The sequence below is a fragment of the Rana temporaria genome, chromosome 8 (genome assembly GCF_905171775.1).
Source record: "Rana temporaria chromosome 8, aRanTem1.1, whole genome shotgun sequence".
NCBI lineage: Eukaryota > Metazoa > Chordata > Amphibia > Anura > Ranidae > Rana > Rana temporaria.
In genome coordinates this window covers 76,612,322-76,636,249 of record NC_053496.1, presented here as the reverse complement: position 1 = coordinate 76,636,249, position 23,928 = coordinate 76,612,322, and the positions used below count along the sequence as shown (strand labels likewise).

Sequence of the window (23,928 nt, the reverse complement as noted above, 5' to 3'; positions counted from 1 at the left end):
AGTGGACAGTTAGCAAATGGCACCTCCTGATATATTTGGCACATCTTTAGTATTAAACTTTATTTCTGTTCTGCTTGAATGAGTGGATGTCTGTGCTCTGTTACTCAAGGCAAAACCAGCCTTCAAAAGTAAATGTCTTGTGTACATTGTATGTGCATGGACTATAAAGCGATGTTTAAATAATGCAAAAAAAGCACACGGTTTTTGAAATTAGGATCACCTTTTGACTTTCATAGTCAAAGATTATTCATAACTAATTAGGGATAATTGTGTTTTAAAATATTTTCTCTTTTATCATAGGAGTGCATTCTTACAAAGTCTACTATAACTACTAGAGATGCCGTTATCGTTGTAAGAAAAGTCTTAAAGTAAAATAAGAAAATCACCAAATTTAGCAAATCAGTGGGCATATTTTTGAGTACTTCCATTGTGGAAAATATTATATGCACAGCTAGGTTTGATGGCTTAGGTTTTAATCCTTATCCTTGCTGGCAGAGTAAATCCACCATAAGCACCAATATTTTTTTTTACCAAGCCCATTCTTTCCTGAATCCTTCATTTGTCCTGTTTGAAGACTGATTATTCATTCATGTAATACATCTAACTACAATGCAATGAATAGAATACCCCTGATAGAACTCGGAAAGAAGGAAAATTACCCCTAGGGGCTTTGTGTTGCAGTGATGAATGAAACTATAAATGATGAAAGTGGAATTCGTAAAAAAAAGTATACATTTTATTAAATATCAATTGAGTAAATGAGATATCAATAATTGTATCAGATGGGAGACACCATCTAAAAATCTCAGGACATGAGCTTCGAAAAACATCCATATATCTGGTACATAATTGTAAAAACAACCAAGGTAGGATTTAACAGTACTGTATACATATCACTATGGGCGCAAAAAGCCCCTTGCCTTTTGACCTTATTAATACAAGTAGCGGTCTTCTTCAGGAAAACTATTTTTGCGCGAACATAGATTCTATAAAAAAAACACATGTATACCAATGAAGATTGTTAACAAAGCAACCAGCAAAGGGAGGAGCACACACACCCCTGTACATAAATGTCACACATGTGTGTGTATGATCCTCACATGTGTATATAAAGTCATTATTAGTGATGAATAAACAATACCTACCAAGGCAAGTGTCGGGGACCGGAACCCACGAACATTCAATGAGCCATGGTAATTTTCTATAGAGAATGGTCCACAGAAGAAAGGGATATACATCTCTTTTTTTAAAAAGAGTCGCATACACTAATCAAGTGACAGGTGATGGTTTCTGATCACTTTCTACTCAGTCCAGACACTACACACTCCTCAACCCCATTTGATGGCATACAATAGTTATATCCTTGTCTTGACAACAGGGTATTAACCCCTCAGGAATCAAGTGAAAAAAATCCATGGTATAAAGCTGACCATACACTGCTCAAATTTCCTTAAATTCAAATTGGCCAAAATTATGGATAACCCAACTGACACCACCCAGCCTAACAAACTGGACAGAAAAGAGTTGGCCAAACAGCAACTACGCCCAATCAGCTGCAGTCACTGTTCAGGCATTCTTACAGCAGCAGGTACCAGCTTTTCAGAATACAACAGCCAACTGCAGGAGATTCATCCATCCATGCTCTTTAGCGTGGATGGGGGAATACATGGAATTCTTTCATTCGGCTCTATGTAAATCTTTATGCTAATACAGTACAGTAACTGCTTACAGTAACAGACATTGCCAATCCAAATTTAGCAGAACTATAAAATGTTAATATACAGTGACTGGTTATTTTTGCAGATTTGTTCAATATGTTTTACCTACTACTATTATAGGTTTCTATAAATATCTAACCTTCTACTTGTCTACAAAGGCTCAAAGTAAACACCAGGCTCATTGTTGTGGGTGATTGGAAATGTAAAGCAGAGTTCCACTCAAAAGTGGAACCTCTGCTTATTTGCTTCCTCCACCCCTTCAGTGCCACATTAGGCATCTTTCAGGGGGGAGGGGGGAACGGGGACCTGTTTTTGACAGGTCCCCGTCCCCACTTCTGGGAGATGGTGTTCTAGTAAGTGCCTCCCAATATCTATGCCAAAAATTTAAATGCCACAACCCCCATCGCGTTCTCCGTTCCACCAATCAAAAACTACTCCAGATACCCAAGGTGTGATACAAGTCCAAAGGAGAACGAAGATTTGCAGTCCAAGGACCTAGACTGTGGAACGTTTTCCAACCAGCATCCGCACGGAAGTGGATCACCAGGCCTTCAGGAAAAAACTCAAAACCCATCTATTCTGAAGGCAAAATATAGCAGGAAATGGATACTAAGCACCCTGAGGGGATTCCGTTCGCATGTGTTGCGCTATACACGTTTCTCACTCATTCACTCACTTGCCCCACCCTCCTTCCTCCACCGCCGGGTCAATTAGAAAGTGCAGCACGCTTTGCACATGCGCAGTAGGGAACTGGCTATGAAGCAGAAAGGCTTCACTTCCAGTTTCCTATAGTGGAGATTGTGGTGGCAGCACCCAACAGGCAATCCAAAATTTGGTTGGGGTGCCGACATCACAGACTCCCTGGACAGGCAAGTGTTCATATATTAAAAGTCAGCGGCTACAGTATTTGTGGCTGCTGACTTAATTTTTTTCCCCAAGGGGGAACTCCTCGTTAAGACATTAGGTAGCTTACAAAAAATTTATTTTAAAGGCAATCGGTATAGAGATGGAAATATAAATCGTATTGCTGACCTCTCCACTCATTAAAAAAATAATAGCTGCCTGGCTTTAATGTTGTTCCCTTGGCTTCGACTGGAATAAGCATTAGTATTAGCAGTTTTGTCTTCATTTTCACTTCACTTAGTACATGCTTGTTTTGAGTCAGTTGGGTTGATTTACTAAAGGCAAGTATGCTGTTTATTTTGCAAATAAACTTTCACTTTGCAATAGAATCTGGTGAAAATTCACTTCACAGAGAATACCCAATCACATGCAAGGAAAACATAATAATAATAATTTTGTTGGGTTACTCTTGATTGGATGATGGAAGTCATTAGAGCTTGACCTCATTCACTAAGCTAAGAGAAAATTCCCTTCCAGTAAAGAACCTATTTGATTTTAGTAAATCAATCACAGTGACTCAAAGGTGTTGATTTTCTAAAAGTAAAAAAGGTTGTTCATTTTGCAAGGGAGTGTCCCTGGGAGCTTAGCGAATGAGGTGAAGCTCTGCTGACTTCCATCATCCAATCATGTGCAAACAAAAATGCTGTTTTCTTTCTCTTCCTTGTATGTGATTGGTATTCTTTGCAAAGTGAAAATTCACCACATTCACTAAGCTCTGGGAAACAAATTCCTTTCCAAGATGAACAGTCTATTTTTATTTAGAAAATCAAACCCAAAGTATTCAGGTCAGTCTCAGACAGTGAGCATTCCATAAGGAGATTAATGCAAAGTTTGTAGTGATACCTTTTATTGGCCAACTTAAAGTGGTTCTAAAGGCTCAAGGCTTTTTCTCTTCTCTGTGCCATCATCAGTACCCCCAGCCCCCCATCCCAATACTTAACTGAGCCCCATCACTATCGAGCGATGTGCACGAGAGCCTTGGCTCTCTGAGGGCTTTTCCTCTTCATTGGCTAAGACAGCAGCGGGAGCCATCACAGCCAGTAAACAAGAGGAGAGAGAGGGGGTGGGGCCAAGCAGCGGCTCAGTGTGTGAATGGACACGCAGAGCAGTGGCATGGGAATGAACCTGCTTCAGTGCCTCCATAGCAAGCTGCTTTCTCTGGGGTCACTTGGCAGGCAGGAGGGGCTAGAAGTGCTGACGGGAGACCCGGGAAGAAGAGGATCAAGACTGCTGTGTGCACAGAACAGGTAAGTATGACATGAACTTTTTTAACTTCCTCAAGCATTACAAATTTTCTGCACTGAAGGATAGCTAAAATGGTATAACACTCTAATACAGATCAGCAGAAGGTTAATTACAGCAGCCTACATGTTGCCTTCAGTACAAATTTGTATTACCAAAACTATCTGTACAAGATTCAAGAAACGGGGGTCTTTTTGATTAGCACTCTCAGCCATTGACCGGAGTGTTCTGGCGGGGGGCGTCCCCCTGTCAGAACACAACAGCTCAGCGGGGAAGATCACTGTACTAACAGCGGTTCCAACTGGAGCTGTCAGGTTTTTTCATTCCATCTGCTATTAGTGTGTACTAAGATTAAGACTGCATTCACATTTGCATGGCCTTGAAATGCGGGCAGAAACATGCATTTATGGCCTTGTTTGCATAGCGCCATAGTTGTGTGGAATACTTGTGGTGTTACTATGGCTTAAAGGTAGCCCAAACATGGGTAGCAGTTGCACATTTTATTATGGATTTTGTTAAAGTGATCAAAAATGCATGTCTCTAAATGCACTTAGCTCAGTGCCAATATTGGTACTTGAAGGCCCATTCAAGTCAATGGGCTTTAATGCAAAAAAAACGTGATAAAACACATGATGCAAAACACGATATGTTCATTGCTCAGGTGTGAATGCAGCCTAAGGGCTCTTTCACACAGAGTGGATCCGTATTGATCCGCTCCGTTACCCCGTTTGGCTCAGCGGGGATTCCTCCGTTAATCCCCGCTGAGCTGTCGGCGGACAGGGCGGTCCCCGCACACTGTGCAGAGACCACCCTGTCTCTCCTCCGCTCTCCCCTATGGGGAATCGGATGAATACGGACCGTGTGTCCGTATTTATCCGTTCCGCCAGACGAAGAAAAATAGGGTTTTCTTCCGTCTGAAAAAGCGGAACTTTGCGGACGCGGATCGTTAAGGACATTAGCGGATGCATCATCCGCTAAAATCTGCAATCCCATAGGGATACATTACAAGTCCGTAAACGGACTTGTAATAAACGGTCCGTTCGTCCGCACGTGTGAAAGGGACCTAAGGGTGCTTGCTTTTGATTTATAAAGACAGTTCAGCTGGTTAATGATAATGACAGGTGTGCATTTACTACATATTGCTTTTGAGAATTTTAATGGGTATACTTCCAACATATTATAATTTGACCAATAAAGTAGCATGTAATTCTTTCTACATAATAATTTAATTCCAGCAGCCTAATGTATTGAAATTTCATGACTTTATACAATATGTAAACTAAATTCTGTGACCTACCGTGGCTAAATATTATGAGGCTTTAAAATACGTTAGTATATTTTAATTGGTTTATATATTAGGTTTACACATGCAGTCTGATAACCATGGGCTCCCTAGTTTCGGCCTATTAGTAATTTCTCCACAGGAGAATTTCCCCTGTCTTGTTCACCGTTTGTTAGATTTCAATTAAAGTTTACACACTCATAAAACTAAAAGTGGGCTTTGCTGTAACAGGTAATTTTGCACTTAGAAAAATTAAACACTCAATGAAGTTGTTTAACTGCTGTCTTGAGGATGCTTATTAATCACAAAAAAAAGATTGCAGCAATTATAAAAAATGCTAACAAAAAAATCTTCCTAAAACAATTAATTTAGAGATGCTTAAATGTGTATGATGAATCCCTACAGTGAGTTGAAAACAGATAAAATCAAGATCAGTATAAAATTCTGCACATTTGATCATATCTCTACCGCACAGCAAAACATATTTGATGGTCAGCACAACAAATGCAGTTCAGTCATTGTTGTGGGTATATATTTAACCAGACATGCAATTTATACCATGGATAGCCATTGGAAACCTCATTGTTTATGTTCCCAAGCATTTGCAAATGTGGTACCAAAAACTGACATTTGTTAGAAAATCGTTATTGCAAAGAATTTGAAAACATTACAACAAAACACAGCCAACTTCACCTCGTACACACGACTGGTTTTCCCGGCAGGAAAACTGCCATGAGAGCTTTTGGCCGGAAATCCTGGCTGTGTGTATGCTCCATCGCAGTTTTCCTAACAAAAAAACTGCAGGGAAAAAAAGAGAACCTGTTCCCGGCGGTCAGTTTTCCTATGGCAAAAATTGCAATGGAGCATACGCACGGCCAGGATTCCCGGCCAAAGCTCTCACCACAGTTTTCCTGATGGGAAAACCTCTCGTGTGTACAGGGAGAAAGTTACCGAGCAGATTCACGGTTTCCCCTTCGGGATTCCCAGCGGACTTTTTACCGCCGGGAATCCCGTATATGTGTACGAGGCATGTGAATTGCAGTGACACACAATAAAATGTATGTTCTACCATGTGTTATTGAAACTCATAATAATGCATACAATCTTCATTGTGGAGCCATTCATTCTGAATGGCACCTTGACCCACCATACAATGGCACCCCAATGCACGCTCAAATAGGAAACCATCTGTGCATTACGGTTCATTGAAAAAAAGAGCACATCCACTTTTCTGTTCTCTGTGGTGTGTTGGAAAACCATTCAAAATATATTGAACCCCTTGACACAAAAAAGGTTAATTATATGACTACCATACACTAGATGTATGCATTAATCCTCCAGTAAACTTACTAGAGAGGTGTAAATGGGACCTTAAATTGAAACTAAAGGTAAAAACACTTATCTTTAGTTCCAACTGTTCAAAGTCCCTTGCCTTTCATCTTCCCCTAGTTTTCTTCCAGGTGCTGATCTTTAGCCATCTTGATTGCCCGACACAGGGGACATTCTACATGGGATTGTGAACAGGCAGGGAAGTGTATTGTATTGCAGAAGAGACACTGCAATAAAAACACTGCAATAAAAACCCTGCCTGTTTCCAATTTTGTTTCCCTAAGTTTAGGGAAACTCTCCAAAATGCTGTATGACCAGTCTTTGAGCAGACATAAGGTTAAGGTAAGTTAGTGTGATTTTGAATATGGTTGTGGTCAGTTAGTGTGATTTTGAAGATCGGCACAAAAAATTCTCTTTTTGAAACTTCTTTTTTTAGTCTAGTAGACTGACAGTGGCTACATGTTAGTTGGTGCCGATTTCAGAAGTCCAGCCAAGAGAGTATATGTAGAGCAGCCCATAGCTATTTCATTGGTACAGAGGGCAGTTAAGAATTGTTAGAGGTGTTGTAAAGGAAAAAATTGTTTTTGCCGAAATGACTGTTTACAGGTTATAGAGGCATAATAGTTAACTGATTCCTTTTAAAAATGATTAAAAATAGATAAAAATCAATCATATAATGTATGTAGTTTTAGTTTCGTTTATGCATCTAGTGTCATGCTTCTGTGAAGTACAGAGACACAGAGCCAATAGAGGGCAGTGATGGTTTGTAAAACGAAAGTGATTGGTTCTGAGGGGTTTAAGACACACAGTAATCACACCTCCTTGATTAGTGCCACAGAGAGAAAGCTCCCATGACTTTTTTCATCAGGAAACAGACTGTTTAGAACAGAGAAGGATTACAGCAACATCATAGCAAAAACGAACAATGAGGACATGAAAACAGGACTGCAGTAAGGTAAATGAAGCGATTTAGCTAAAAAAAAAATTCCTTTAGTGACCCTTTAAATTCTAAGTAAGGGACTGCATGAAAGCGTTTGAAGTCCTATCCAGAGTTTATTGTTAGAACATTTTTTATTATAGTTTCATTATTGTTTCAATAACTATTGTTTGTGTATAATGTTTAATACTTATATTATTTGCTACAGTATACCCTACCGTACTCGGCAGACATTTGGTGTTGTAGCTTAATAACAGCCTGAACCTAGTCATATATTTGGATTATCATTTCCCTAATTTAAATTCACAGCTGTAAGCTTGCTAATATCCAAGAAAGTATAGTATTTTAGTAATATGAGTAGTTTGTGTTCAAATATCTAATAAAACAAACATTTGTATATCAAACTGAGAAAAATAATTGTTTTTTACCTGTACCTTCTGTGTTTATTCTGAATGTCAAAAAATATTTTATTACATCATCTTGCTGAAGAGCCTGCAACCAGAATTACTTAAAGAGATTTTACCACGTACTACAGCCCACGACTAACTGCATCTATAGAGCTTCAGAGGCAAGAAGAGAATGTTCTCTTGTTTCTGTTGCAGTTAGACACATTTTCTATACAGTTACCGTAGAACAAAGAAGTAGTGACTGCAGAGTCACACTCTTTTGTTTTTTCTCCTAGATGGTACGAGAAATAAAACAAGAGGATTGTTTTAAACATTGAAACACTGAAACCCCACATAATAACTATATCTCCTTGCAGGAAAGAAATTTGCTCGATCCCCCCATCAACACAGACGGTGTTGATGTGGGAATCCCACCTGCTGACTAATTTTCTGCTCCTGGCAGGGGTTGGGGCAGCAGTCCCTGCCAGGAGAAGACAGTGATTATTGCTAGTGGCTAAAGCAGTCACTAGGGATAATCTCAGGTAAAACCTGGCATACTAGTTGTACCAAAGTTGATCGATCGATCAACTTGGTACATTCAGCCTGCCAATACACAGTTCAAATTTTGGTTTGTTCCTGCTGAACTGATATACATTTAAAATGGCTCTGAAGAAAGCAGCGATCATTGGCTGCTGAAATGCGTCAGCGTGACGTCAGCACGTCCACCCAGAAGTAGCAGCTGCTGAGGAATTACCCTGTTTCTATTATCAGGCTTCTTGCGCTCTCTGTTTGGCTGCACATGGATGACATCTAAAGCTTGCCGATTAACTGCACGATCGCATTGTGGCACGGATCACGCAGTGGAGAAGCAGTGAGCTGCTGTCTTTTCCTGCATGTGTGCCGCTCAGCACACTGAGCATTCAGCTTTTGTCCTGTGAGTATAATGGGGTACTAAGAGGCTACACAGAAGGAGGACTGCTATCAATCAGCTGGTGAGCTTTGTCATCTTTATTTAATGTCCATCATTACAGACATACCAGCCGGACCTCTGTGCCTCATACTCTCCCCCATATCTGCAGCCCAGTGCCGTACTTTGTGCTATATATGCAACTATTGAAGCCTGTGCATACCTGCTTTAATCACACCATTGATTCTTTATGGACTGTATTTGAGTTCTACCTACATTGTGATTAGCAAGCTTTTGCCCTATTAATAAAGTAACAGACCTACCTCCCAATAGCACATACAGCTCACTGGAACCCCCTTATTTACAGGACTGTACAATATACCTAGACCGGGGGTGTCTCTACTTTGAGCTGTGCTCCAACAATTGTGAGCATGAATCTGGTGTGTTTGTAGATTGGGTTATGCATGTGTGATGCGCAGCTGCAATTCCCTTGATTTTAATTGACAACGTTGTCTTTTTTTAACTGCGATACCACCCTGTTTATCTGCCACTTTCTATATGTTTTTTGTTGCACTAATTTTCCTACTCAATAAAATTCATTGTCTATTCCATAGTGTTCTATTATTGGTCTTCTTTTGGGGGAATATCTTTTCTCTCGGTTTGTTGGTATTTAAAACATGTATGGCCTGCCCTAATCTTATATACAGCTACAAAACATAAGGATGGTATAGTGAGGCAAAATATGCAATAATATGAAAGCTAAAAAATAAATGTATAGACAGAAAACTTACTTTGCAGAATACTGTGTGGAAAATGTTAAGCATCTATTAATGTAAATGTAAATGGTGAAGGATTACTAGATTATTTTATCTGCTCTAAAAATATGTGTAAAGCTGTATTTAGATAATATATTGCTCTCGGTATTAGAGTCTTGTCCATATTAAGCCTGGCAGTCGTCTGGAGAAGCTCTATTGTGGTCAAAGGTTAAAGCGCTTAGTATGAAATATCTACTTGGAAAACAAATAAAAAAAACAGTGAAGAGAAAATCCCTTTTTACATTTATCTCCTTAATCCTTTGCAGAATTTTGGGTCAGCATTTTAGAGTTCTTAAGAATGTAGAAAACTACTGCAGGAAAATAAAACATAGGAAAGCTTATGGAAAGATAGTCATTCTGTGTTGGATGGTTAATAAAGCATTGTATTACAATAGACAAATGCATGAACATCTCTCTTTTTTCTGATTTGGGAACTTTTCTTCAGTCCTTTGACATTCTTCTTAGCCGGATAAACAGAGTGGGCATTATTTTATAATAATATATACTGTAGAGAACACTCTTTGCATCATACTGTGATTTTTGTAACCACTGTTCATTTGTAGGGTTCCAAGATGTTAGATTCATATCTGTTTGTTGTTTTGTTTGTTTTACTCAAAAGCACTGGAAACATTTACCTTGGACGCATACAGTATTCACGCAAGCGCTCAGTCGGTGTCAGTTTTTCTGACAGAACCACAATGAACGCTGTTTGCAGGCAGATGTAACTGAATGTACATCCATTTACAACCCCATAAACAGATGTAAATGTTGTCAATGTACATTCATTCCATTTAAGTCCATTATTAGGCAAGAAACATATTTTTTAGGTTTATACTTTTGTCCACCTTTGACTATTTTCTCAACAATGAAAAAAAAGGGCCATGTGAAAAATAATTGTATACTGATATAAACTAAACTGCACTAAAGACTTATGTACAAACTGATATAAACTGGGTTCCGTTTTTATGCTTTTTTAATCAGTTTTCATGACTTTGCTCATGTAAAAGTAAACCTTAGGACTCACACAAAGGAAAGGTTGAGCACATCTGCTCCAGATATTGCCCATGTCTAATGCCCTTTAGGACTCATTTACATTGTTACCTGTGGCTAGGAACAGATTATCGGCCCTGGATGGAATCTGTCTATGTATTTACAGAGCCAATCATCTGTCCCTAACTGAAGGTAAGCACTGGATGCAAATACAGGTGAACAGTGCATCCCGCCTCTGTGTTCATATTGCTTTCCAATAATGCAAAAAGGGCTCAGCCATGTGTCCTGCACCAGACTGGTACAAGTAAATTCTGCAGCAGCATTGTCGTGGACCCAACAACCGCCAAATTATTAAATACTGAAACAGGTACAGCAAAAAAAAAAAAAAAAAAAGAACGATGAGCATAAGAAAGCATATATGATAGCTACTAACAGTGTTTAATCAAAATCTAAGTTGCTAATCTTACAAGCCAAAGCTGCCAGTCCTAGACATTTTTAATGAAGATGCTGATAAGAATCCAGACCAAACCCACCTACAGATGAGTGGACAAAAAAAGATCAAAGTACTATATATCCCCGAACATAGAAGATGACCAATTTGCGAACATATGCAAATGTAAAACTACATACGAAATGTGGGAGGAGCTACACCAGAGATAATATAGGAGACATACGACAGAATATTAGCAATGAACTGTACTCAGTTCGAATGCCATACCAGACTAAGCTGATGAATGGTCAGTACATGCAAAAGTATATAAGATGTACATTAGAATTTGTGAATATCTATGATCCATAAAAGAAATAACAGTATTTCAAATACAAAAATGACCTTAGTGGTCTCTGCACTTGTTTCAGTTTAATTAACAGCTGCAGCAATTTGCCAAGAAAAAATACCCATGCATTATAAAAACACGGCTTCATAACCCTGTGGGTAGGAGCTGCAATCCGAAGCCTATAGGGACCTTCAAAGATGAGCATATGTAAAACAAACAAGCAAATATAGATCACTGTTTTGCCAATGTAGCAGATGCAAAACTTTAGCATACAATTAGATTGTAATAACAGCACATACCTTTTTAAAAATTCCATATATTCGGTGTGCTTGATTAGCCCTGTCCTCATCATTATAGTTTGAAAACATTGTCGATCTATTGCCCACAGTTTCACATTTGTAAGTGCTGCAAAGGAAATAGGGAAAATATATGTATTATTAAATACAGATGTATAATAAAAATGTTTAACAAAATATCTTTAATATATTTCAGTATTTAATGTACTAGTGTTGGTAGGCAATAATTGGAATAATAATAATTATTGCCAAGGACAATGAAGATAGCTTCTGTGGCAAAATGTAGGCAGTGCAATGAATAAACCAAAATAAATAAATCCCACAAAAAGTTATATTTTCCACCTTACCAGTTCTTAAAGTTGATTGTAAAGCTTTGACTCTTTTTTTAAATAACAAACATGTCATACTTACCTCCACTGTGCAGTTCGTTTTGCACAGAGTGGCCCCGAACATCATCTTCTGGGGTCCCTCTGCAGATCTTGTGGCTCCTCCCCGCATCATATAACCCCCTAGAAGAAGCACTCTCCCAGGGGGTTACCTAGCTGGCGCGCTCCTGAGTCCATCATTCGGCATCCATTGACGCCAAATGTAGGACTCGGCCCCGCTCCCTGGCGCCTGCATCATTGGATTTGATTGACAGAGCTGCACTGCTATCAATCTATCCAATTAATAGCCGAGAACCCTGGGCAGAGGGACAGCGCATCTCCACTGTGGAAAATTCCAGGGCTCAGGTAAGTAAAATGGGGGGGCTGGGGGGCCGGTCACTGCCAGGTGTTTTTTCACCTTAATGCAGAGGATGCATTAAGGTGAAAAAACATGAGGGTTTACAACCTCTATAAAATTGTTGGTTAAATTATTTCCTTTGTTTAAGATCATCTATCTCTCTACTCCTCAGCTCACACCACAAAGCTTCTAATTCACTCCCTGGTCATCTTTTGCCTCGACTACTACAACTCTCCCCTCATTGGCTTACCCTCACATACCCCCTTCAGTCCATCATGAATGCTGCTGCCAGACTCATCCACCTTACCAATCATTCTGTGTCTACAACCACTCTCTGCCGATCCCTGCACTGGCTTATGCTCACCCAACACATTTTTGGGGAGATACTAACAGCAACTTACAAAGCCATTCAATAACTTTCACTAACCTGTCTCAGAATACCAACCAAATCATTCTCTTGGTTCCTCCAAAGAACTCATGCTCACTAGCTCTCCTTTCCCCTCCTCCCATGCTTGCCTCCAGGACTTCTCCAGGGACTCTCCCATTCTTTAGAACTCCATACCCCAATCTGTCTGACTATCTCCTACTCTGTCCACTTTAAGATGATTCCTAAAAACGTATCTCTTCAGAGAGACCTATCCTACCCCACCTAACAACTGTACATTTATTTTCTCCATCAGCCCATCCCCCACAATTATTACTTTTTGTATCTCTTGACACTCCTTCTTAGAACGTAAGCTCTAATGAGGAGGGCCCTCTGGTTCCTACTGTAATACACATTATTGTAATTGTACTGTCTGCCCTTATGTTGTAAAGCACTGTGTAAACTGTTGGCGCTATATAAATCCTGTATAATAATAACAATAATAGAAAGTACAATTACTTATTGATCTTGCCATAAATGTAGTGTCTGTGTCACTTTCTGTGAGTGGAAAAGACAGCATAAACAATGTAATAATGTCTTTTTATTTAAAACACTAGTCCCATACCTTCACTATGTAATGGAGATGGGCAGGGCCACTAATAAGGCAGTACAGACAGCCATTCTGTACTGTGCCCAGGCTTAATCAGTTCAAAGGGGGGTCCTAGGCACCTGCCCAGCAGGAGGGCCGGTAGTACTGCCTTATTGCTGACACTAGTGTAGCACCCTCTAGTGTGCTAGAATGCTAATAGGTTTGTAGTGTAGGAAAATTTGGCTTGGCAGAGAGCCAGGCCTGGGTTAAATCTGGGTCAGGGTTGAGTGACTCAGGGAGGCTGGATGATGCAGCAATTTAGCATTTCTAGTACCTACCCTTGTCTTCTGGAACCTAGGAGAAGCTCCCAGATGTAGTGGGCAGTAGCTAGGAGGAGCTGCTTGGCATATTTATGAGGGCCCCAGACAATCCCCAGCAAATGGGTTGGCAGGGGGGTAGGCCTCTTCATAAATAGGCATGAGTCATGCCAGCAGTGGCAGTTGGGTGGAATATGGAGTGCTGAGGGGGCTTTTAGTGGCCCTTAAGGGTGTCCCCTAGTCATCTGTGTCCCTGCTGTCTAGGACCCCTGTGTGCCCCTTTCCCCACAGTGCTGCCAGTTTCACTCCTCTCCCACGACAGCTGCTTAGTGCACACAGGAGGGCTATTTCAGGATGGCGGGGGGATGGAGATTACCATCCTGAACAAACACACCATCCTGAATGAAAACAGTGAGTGACCAGTACCAATCGCTCACTGTGAGGGTGCAGACATTGCCTCTATGCCACTATTTACTTGAATGTTTTTTATTCGATGGAGGTACCTGTCAGGTAGTCTGCATGGGGCCCCGTGATTTCTATCCACAGCAGTGGAGGCCACTCATTAGGGGCACGTGATTGGCTAAAAAAAAGGGTGGGCTCAGGGCACAGAGCACTGCGCCCTTAGCCCACCCTGTTGTGTGACATAAGGGAATATTCCCTAATGTCCCAAGACACCATTGGCCGGGCGTCTGAAGACCTGATTGGCTGGGAGGAGAAGCCCGGCATATGGAGTAGATGGAGGAGGAAGCCGCTGCAGCAGCCGTGAACTAAATGGGTTAAGTGCAGGGCTCACAGGGGCCTGGCAGGTGAGAGAGCGCCAGTTACAGGGGGGGTGGGCGGTGTTGTTAATGATGTGTGGTGGTGGGCTCAAGCGACAATGGGGTTATGCCGCGTACACACGATCATTTTTCGGCATGAAAAAAACTTAGTTTTTCAAAAACGTCATTTAAAATGATTGTGTGTGGGCTACACATCATTTTTCAGGTTCTAAAAAGCGACAACATTTTTTTTTGAACATGCTGCATTTTTAAACGTCGTTTTTCGGGTTGTAAAAAATGATCGTTTGTGGGCGAAAACAACGTAAAATACCCGCGCATGCTCAGAAGCACGTTATGAGACGGGAGCGCTCGTTCGGGTAAAACTACCGTTCATAATGGAGTAAGCACATTCATCACGCTGTAACAGACAACAAAGTGCGAATCGTCTTTTACTAACATGGAATCAGCTAAAGCAGCCCAAAGACGAATGGAACTTCCCCTTTATAGTGCCGTTGTACGTGTTGTAAGTCAGCGCGCTTTGCTAGATCATTTTTTTTAAACGATGGTGTGTAGGCAACGTCGTTTTAATGATGAAGTTGGGAAAACTTCGTTTTTTGGACATGCTGAAAAACTACGTTTTTTTTCATGCTGAAAAATGATCGTGTGTACGCGGCATCAGTGTGGGGTGGTAAGTTGAATTACTTTTATTTATGTATTTATGATGCCAATGGGAATTCACTCTTCCCACATATGAATAGTGTGTATTCAGTTACACATAGGTATTCCAGTTAAGTAAGCTAGAGACAAGAAATGCGATCACTGGTGGAAAAGGACACTGTGATTGTATGTGTATTGCTGTTTGAGATTGCACTGTGCATATAAACAACATTATATATACATGTAATGGTGGAATATACCCAGATAATGCAGTCATTTGTGAACAGAACCAAATGTTTAATGGTAAATATTTATGTATATTTTATATATATATATATATATATATATATATATATATATATATATATATATATATATATATATATATATATATGGCTTTTTTTCAGCGGGAATGCGGGGGAACGCAGTTCCGGCACCTCCTGGATTGTCTGTATGTAATGGCAAGGGGTTCTGGGGTGTGCTGCAGGATATTGATGCTCACTGCTGGGGATCTACTTTTGCAGGGGGAGTCTGTTGTTGCTGACAAGATGTATTGTTGCTGGTGGGGGACCTATTGATGCTGGGTGGTCCGTTGTTGCTGAAAGAGATCTACTGTTGGGGGAGGGGTCTATTGTTGATGGCTGCCAGGGAGTCTATTAATGCTGGCTGTGCGGAGATCTGTTGATGCTGCTGGAAGTCTATCGTTGCTGGGGGGGAATTTTGTTGTGGGTGGTCCATTGTTGTTAGGTGGATCTATTGTTGCTGGCTGCTGCAGGGGATCTATTTTGCTGATTTTCTTGATATCAATACCAAATTCTATACAAATTACTTAGCACTACAAAATTATACTTGGTTCTATATTGTCTAAAAGGGGCAGTACTGGGAGGTGGGTAGGGGCGGAGAAAAGAGGTGACTCGGAAAGGAGGAGCTCCAGCACCTATTGTCTGAGAAAAAAAGCCCTGTATATATATATATATATATATATATATATATATATATATATATATACTTACACACACACACAAACACAGTATTAGATCTACTGTATTTGCACTGTGAGTGTGTATTATCTCTTATCACAGAAGCACTGCATCATATATGCCTTTTGATTTAACAGTGCCAAGAACAAAACAGCACGAAAATCCTAAAGTATAAGAATAAACTACTATGCAGTTTTATGGAACAGCAGCATGCCTGGAATGCTTGGATATTTCAAATAAATAATGTATTATTGCACTGTAGCTTAAGGTCAGACTATTTTGTAACACGTTAGAGGAGCATCTTGGGTTATACACAGAGGACATTCATAAAAAGCAGTAAAATAGTATAGATTTATTTTTGGATACTGAGATATCTATATTTGATACCAGAAAGAACCAAGAACAAAGTCAAGCTGCTTGGCAGAGATGTCTCTCCATGTCTTTATTCATGTGTACAGTAAACTAAGGTAATAAGAGGAGGGGTTAGGCGAGGATACATTTTTAGGGACATATTTTATCAATAAACTATCTTTTGTGCTTACATTTTTCTAACTCTTTATAAAGGACATGGATCTTCATATCTGTTATACCTTCACGGATAATGCTAGAATGGAAAATACTTTGGTGTTCAAATGCTGTTTACTAAAAGCCATATACGCAAAGGGGCGATGTGGTAGTAACATTACTGACCAAATAAGGATATGGGTATATTTGGAAGGATTTGGGCATATTTGGACGGCAATGTCATGACATCCCCACCCACTGGATGGATCTGGGTATCAGCTGGGCTTTTTCTTTTTCGAAGATGGATGACCAGCAAGTAAGTGATGCCAAATTTACAATGCTGTTTTTTTTTCCTTTTTTAAATAAAGGAAGAGTCAAAAGTACATTCATGTAGGCGGGGATGGATAGCCTACTCATCTTAGTAGGGGCCTCCATAGTCCAATAAGGGCAACCACCAGACCAGAGTTGTGGGGAAGAGGCCCTTCTCCTTATCAACATCCCCCCAAAGTTTGAAGGAATGTACACTGGTACATTTAAGGCTATACTGAGCTACCCCCCCCCCCATTTTCTCAGATTAGGGGTTAGGTATGGATTTGGGAAGGGATCAAAAGTAATTGTTAATGGGGTTCCAACCTACAATTGGTACCAGAATTGAAGGGCCTTGTATAGTTTTGGCACGGAGAACATGACCAACATTTTAACTGGCTTTTTTTCTTTTAAGATATGACTTTTGTTATACTATTTTGTTTACATGGTAGAGATGAACCACTTCACATGTAGATTTTTAATAAAGGAGTAGTACATTTTTTTGGCAGTGACCAGTCCCCTGTGTGCATTTTGCCAATTCCCTGGCTGTTAACCTTTAAGAACCTTGATTTGACAGATTTGGCTCCTACTGACTTCAGTGAAGTTCATATTCAGCATCCAAACTTTGTATGTACGGTTGAATTGCGGTGACCTGAACCCAATTCAAGCACTGAAATATGTGAGGTATCTGCTGCTGTCATTATACCCAAGTTCTGATGCAAATCTAACAGAAGGCAATTGATTTTAATACATAAGAGCAGTTATTCTTGACAGTTCTTTCTTCTTATAGAAGTTGGTAAAGGTCTCATTTCTTAATTATCACCTCTGGTTGAAGCTAGACTTGTTAATGAAAGTGTCTGAAACAAGAACAGACTGTATTTACACTGATTATTCAGATTCACACTTACACTTAAAATACACCTGGACAATAAGCTTTTGAAACATACAGTATTAGTAATTTGTGCTACTCCTTTAAGGCACAGAACATTTCTTCAAGGTCACCATCTGAGTCATAAACAAGTATGGCCAAGAATTGTTGCTACTGACACACGTTTGACTGGGGATCTTTATAACAAGTAACATGACCTGTAACCTAATACACAGATTGTAGGAACCCACGATAGCCAAGCACAAATCTGCAATGGCATTTGTGACTGGTACATAAATTACAGACACTGTTCTTATGCCTGAAAAGTGGATACTTTAGTAAATGTGAGCAATGCAGTTTACAAGGGGGTGTAGCAGTAGGGAGCCTTCTATGTTACTACACAAACAAGTCCAAAAGTAGTTTTGTTTTGAAAGTGGAGAATATTAATTGCTAGGTTAGGCACATATGCTACAGTTTCAAAACACACTTAATCCACAGCCCTTGACAAGCTGCAAAACCTCTAGCATAGCATTAAACACCACTCTGCCACGCTTGGTTTGCAAACAGTTTTCATGGCTGACATTTGGGCTTCAAACTGCACAGCAGGTTAAAAAGGGGAACATTAATAATGCTTGAAAGACATAAGGAACATGAAACTAATGCTCTTGCTAAATGTGCTTAACCGCAAGCATCATATGTACCACTGTGATTTCCAAGGAAAGAGCATGCATCACACAAATGCCAACGTTTGTATAAATAATTAAGAGAAGATAGGGGTGATAAATGACTAGATAAGCAATTTTTTAATTATAAGTTTAAGTAATTATAAGTATAATTTAAAAGTAATTTATATACGTATTTATTCTGGCATATGCTAAAATAAAATAAAAATGATATGTGTTAGTGACTCCAGACAAAATCAGTAGACGTGTGGTTGTTTCGTTCCAAATTTAAATTCAGACAACTTTTTAGTTATTTGGATATTCAGATATATCCAAATACCCGAATTACATTATAAACCAAGTTTACCGAATGCTCCGAATAACAAAACTAATTTGTCCGAATTTCCGAAATTCAAATTGAGATTCAAATCATATTTTACATTGAATTCCATTCGAATTCTAACTGTAAACATATTTCTGAAACCAAAGAGTGTGTGTTTTTAATTAGGGTACCATTTAGAATAAATGCTGTTTTTGTTAAGCCAAAGGTGATTTAAAGAGTCATCGTAATCATTTAATGAAGATTTTTCTTTTGTTTGTTCACTTTGCAGCTTTCAAATAAAAAAACATAACATTTTTGTTTTGATAAATTCGAAATGTATTGATTTGAACATTTTGATTAGAAAGAAATCGGTAAATTTGAAGAGAATTAAAAAAAATATATAAATACAAATTGAACGAATCAACCGAATTTACTACATAACTAGAGTAATAAATCTAAACAAAACATATTTTTTTTATGTCTAAAAATTAGTCTCACTTCTGCATAGAAACCAATAAACTTCCAGGATTTATTGCCAAAGCCTCATTGAACATGCTGAGGTTAGAAGCTGATTGGTTTCTATGCGGAAGTGAGATTGATTTTGCATTCTCCTGCCTTAGTGAATAAACCCAATAGGGCAGTGATGGCGAACCTATGGCGCACATGCCACAGCTGGCATGCCAAGCCCTCTCTGTCCTGCAGCTTATTGCCTCCCCCGGACCCTATACGTCTCTGCAGGCACCCTATTTCAGCTCCCCCTGCTCCAGGATGACTTTGGCTTAGTCTGTCCTTCTTGTGCAGCCTGTGAAAAAGTGGAGAGGGAGGGGCGGTGCTCGGAGCAGATCACCCATGGCCATGGGGAGAGGTGCAGTGGCTGCTAGCTGACCTTCCGGGGACAGGGATATCGAGGAGTGGCTGGATGGCGGGGATTCCTACAATACTGCTCAGGGAGAGCTGGATGATGAGGCCATGGAAAGGTAAGGAGGAGGATGGATCCTCCGATCTACATTGTATTGTCTGTGGGGGGGGATGTGAGTAGTGCAGGAAGTATGTGTCAGGTAGATGAGTGCATGTGTCAGGTAGGTGAGTGTAATGGTCAGGTAGGCGAGTGCAATGGTCAGGTAGGTGCATGTGTCAGGTAGGTTAGTGTAATGGTCAGGTTTGGTGAGTGTAATGATCAGGTAAGTGAGTGTAATGAAAAAAAAAAAAATCCAAGAATCCACCATCACTATTATAGTGGTTAATTACTTAATTGAAAACCTGCCAATTCGTCCTTAGGACAGGATACCTACTCAATTTAAGCAAGGGGCTATCTGAAGAATGGTTATGAGTGGGACAAAGAAATTATCCGGGGAAAGCAAAATGGGGGAGGATCAACCACGGCTTTAAGTATATATAAATAGGCTTTATTGATGAAAAAGGTACACACACAATAAGTTAAAGTATATGTAAGGCAAAACTAAGTCCTATTCAGAACTGTACTCCTCACTATACCTAACCAGGTGAGTGTAATGGTCAGGTAGGTGAGTGTAATGGTCAGGTAGGTGAGTGCAATGGTTAGATAGGTGAGTGCAATGGTCAGATAGGTGAGTGTAATGGTCAGGTAGGTGAGTGCAATGGTCAGGCAGGTAGGTCAGTGTATGTTGCACAGTGTATTCTGAGCACAGCGCATTCCTGAACCCTGCATTCTGAGCGAATCTGGCAGAATCGTACATTTTTGGTCCCTTAGGGCTCATTCAGAGGTATAATCAGTCCCATCCTCTATACAGAGCTGCTGGTAGGTTTAATTCTGTGTTGGCACTTTGAAAGAAATAGGTTTGTTTTGCGTTGCGGTTTGGGCACCCAGGCTCAAAAAGGTTTGCCATCACTGCCATAGGGTCTTATAAATTTGTAATAATAGTGAGGTCTGGGTGACCCCAAACTATGTGAGGAGAATAGGGGAGTAGTACTTATCACAGTAGTACCCCAATTTCCCCCAGAATTTGCAGGTTGAAGAGAAGTTCACCTTTAAAAAAAAAAGATAACAAATGTACATTTTTTTTGCAGATAAAAAAAAGGCACTTATTATTTATTTTATTAGTTGCCTGGATAGCATTGCACCCACGATCAGCAGATCACAGGTGCAATGTGGGGCTCTTGCAGACTGTCAGTGTACAGTAAGCTGTCTGCTCATACCTCATATGGGCAGGCAGTTACATACTGATAGGAAGCCTCAATGAACTACTTAGAGCGCTCAATAGAACCTTGGTAGTTCACAGAAAACTGTAGTTTTCCCATTTACAGATCTCTGTATGACACGGTCGGGGAGACAAAGCCCAGGCTCGCTGGCACTACAGGCAGGAGATCGGGAAATGCTGCAACAATGAGAACATGTTACACCCCAAAAACAAGTGGAACATGTAACTTATTAGCAAAGTTGAACTTATCCTTTAAATCCAACAATATGTGCAAGTAAGTAATAACAGAGTTCTCATACAAAGTATTTACTTCCTTATAACTTTTACCATGTTCATCAACAAACAAGACCTCCTAAATAGTGGGAGCCACATAATTCTCATGCAGAGTGTTTACTGATATGTAACCTTCAGCAATATTGCACATGTGTTTAGTTGTAAATAGTCTCTGCAGGCAGAAGCATCAAAAGACTTATGCCACGTACACATGATCATTTTTCAGCATGAAAAAAACATTGTTTTTCAAAAACGTAATTTAAAATGATCGTGTGTGGGCTACACATAATTTTTCAGGTTCTGAAAAACAATTTTTTTTTTCCGAACATGCTGCATTTTTAAACGTTGTTTTAAACAATGACGTTTTTCGGGTTGTAAAAAATGATCGTGTGTGGGCTTAAACGACGTAAAAAACCTGCGCATGCTCAGAAGCAAGTTATGAGACGGGAGCGCTTGTTCAGGTAAAACTACCGTTCATAATGGAGTAAGCACATTCATCACGCTGTGACAGACAGAAAAGCGCGAACCGTCTTTTACTAACATGGAATCAGCTAAAGCAGCCCAATGGCGAATGGAACTTCCCCTTTATAGTGCCATTGTACATGTTGTACGTCACCGCGCTTTGCTAGATAATTTTTTTGAAAACGATGGTGTGTAGGCAACATCGTTTTAATGATGAAGTTGGGAAAAACGTTGTTTTTTGGACATGCTGAAAAATGATCGCGTGTACGCGGCATGACACTGATTGCGGGAACTGCAGCTTTCTTACACACAAGGTGAGATTTACTAAAAATGGAGCGCTCACAATCTGGTGCATCTGTGCATGGTAGCCAATCAGCTTCTAACCTCAGTTTGTTCAACAAAGCTTTGGCAATAAACCCTGGAAGCGGATGTGTTTCTTTGCAGAATTGAGCCTAATTTTGCACTCTCCAGCTTTAGTAAATAAACCCCACAGTGTAGGTTTAAAAAAATAAAATACAATTATGCATACTCTTTAGTCTCTAAATGTATATAGCACACAAAAATTTCTGTTTTACTCCAAAAAAATTGACTGTTAAAAAAAACCTGTGTCGGGAACACCCCTCGTACTGGTAAAGTGACACCGATTGTATGTCACAGTGGTTTTAGAAAATTGTACATGAAAACAATGCAAATGTCTCATTGAATGCATATAATATTCTCTTTTAGGGTTATTAAAAGACATGCACTGAACCAAAGACTCGTAAACTACATTTAATTGTTCTTGTCATTTCATTAACCACTACAGCTCTGGCAGGTTTTACCCCCTCCCTGACCAGGCCATTTTTTGTGATACTGCTTTAACTGACAATTGTGCGGTCGTACCCCAAAAAAAATGATGTGTTTTTTTCCCCCCACAAATAGAGCTTTTTTTGGTGGTATTTGATCACCTCTGTGTTTTTTTTTTGTGCTATAAACAAAAGAAGAACCGCCAATTTTGAAAAAAAAAATATTACGTTATGCTATAAAACGCACCCAATAAAAAAATGTAAGAAATCAAATGTCTTCACCAATTTAGGTCAATATGTATTCTGCTACATATTTTTATAAAAAAAAAAAAGTCTCAATAAGCGTAAATTGATTGGGTTGCGCAAAAGTTATAGTTTCTACAAACAATGGGATATTTTTATGGAACTTGTATGTATTTTTTTTTTACTAGTAATGGCGGCGATCGTGCCGCAGACAAAACAGACAGGACACCTGACACTTTTGACACTTTTTTGGGGACCAGTGACATTATTACAGTGATCAGTGCTAAATAAAAATGCTGTTACTGTACTAATGGCACTGTCAGGGAAGGGGTTAACATCTATGGTGATCAAAGGGTTAAGTGTGTTCCTAGGGGGTGCTTTCTAACTGTGCTTAGCAGAAACACAATATCTTAATTTTCCCCTCTGGCAGAATGGTGATCTGTTTTACATAGGCAGACCACCATTCTACCTCTCCTCAGAATGATCAGCGGGTCCTGATGGACATCACACTCGCTGGACCTGCTGATTGGCTCCTGCTGTGTCCAATCACAGAGGTAGCAGGGTTCCGGCGGTGCGCGCACCACGGAGCCAAGAAGCAAAATCACGTACAGGTACTTGATTTTGTGCTTAAGGCCCGTCCTGATGCAATATATGTACGTGGAGCAGTTCTTAAGTGGTTAATACAATAATACACAATTGTTAAGACAAATCTCTGAAAAGTAGAAATTAAAGGACTTTGCTTCTGTGAAGAAACTACAGTGGTATAGACTCTTTTACATTCCTCTCTTGGTTTGGCAATAAGTGACCCCAATATTTTTAGAGATCAATTGCAACAATGGATGCTGTAAATGTTTGCATCTTCAATAAAACATGTGGTGGCTACCATGCATGAGTGTAAATGTTAACTGATCATTGCCCTGCCAAAGTTAGGGTCACGCTCAGTCTGCTGGTGCTATGAGCTGGAAAATCTCAAGGTGTGCAAGGTGAGAAGTTTGTAATCATCATACCAAGAGTTATGTCTCCTTAGGATATATTGCAATTTACAGTTCTTAATAAGAACATGTAGCTAAACAAGCCCCAATCCATTTTCAGACACAGATGACTTCCTTTACTTTCACACTACTAGACAATACAAGTTTAAATAATTCTGGTATCATTGAAAAACAGGATACTGTTTCAAAATTAGGAGATGTTAAAGACTAAAATCAACTTTTATTTAAATATAGTTTAAAAGATATTGGGGGAGATTTACTGAAACTCAGAATTTGATGTACTGTAGAGTCAATCAGCCTCTAACTTCAGCCTGCACAATTAGGCTTTGGCAATAAAACCTGAAAGCGGATTGGTTTCTAAGCAA

At 39.7% G+C, this 23,928-nt stretch overlaps 1 protein-coding gene across 3 annotated transcripts in view; it reads right to left on the bottom strand.

The window, feature by feature from the left end:
• PRKG1 (protein kinase cGMP-dependent 1) overlaps positions 1-23,928 on the bottom strand; it is a 1,173,427-nt gene that overhangs the window by 273,578 nt on the left and 875,921 nt on the right. For all 3 annotated transcript variants that reach the window (XM_040362065.1, XM_040362066.1, XM_040362064.1), the window contains exon 4: positions 11,585-11,690. In XM_040362065.1, the coding sequence (XP_040217999.1) occupies positions 11,585-11,690 (106 nt within the window). The remainder of the gene's footprint in view (positions 1-11,584; positions 11,691-23,928) is intronic.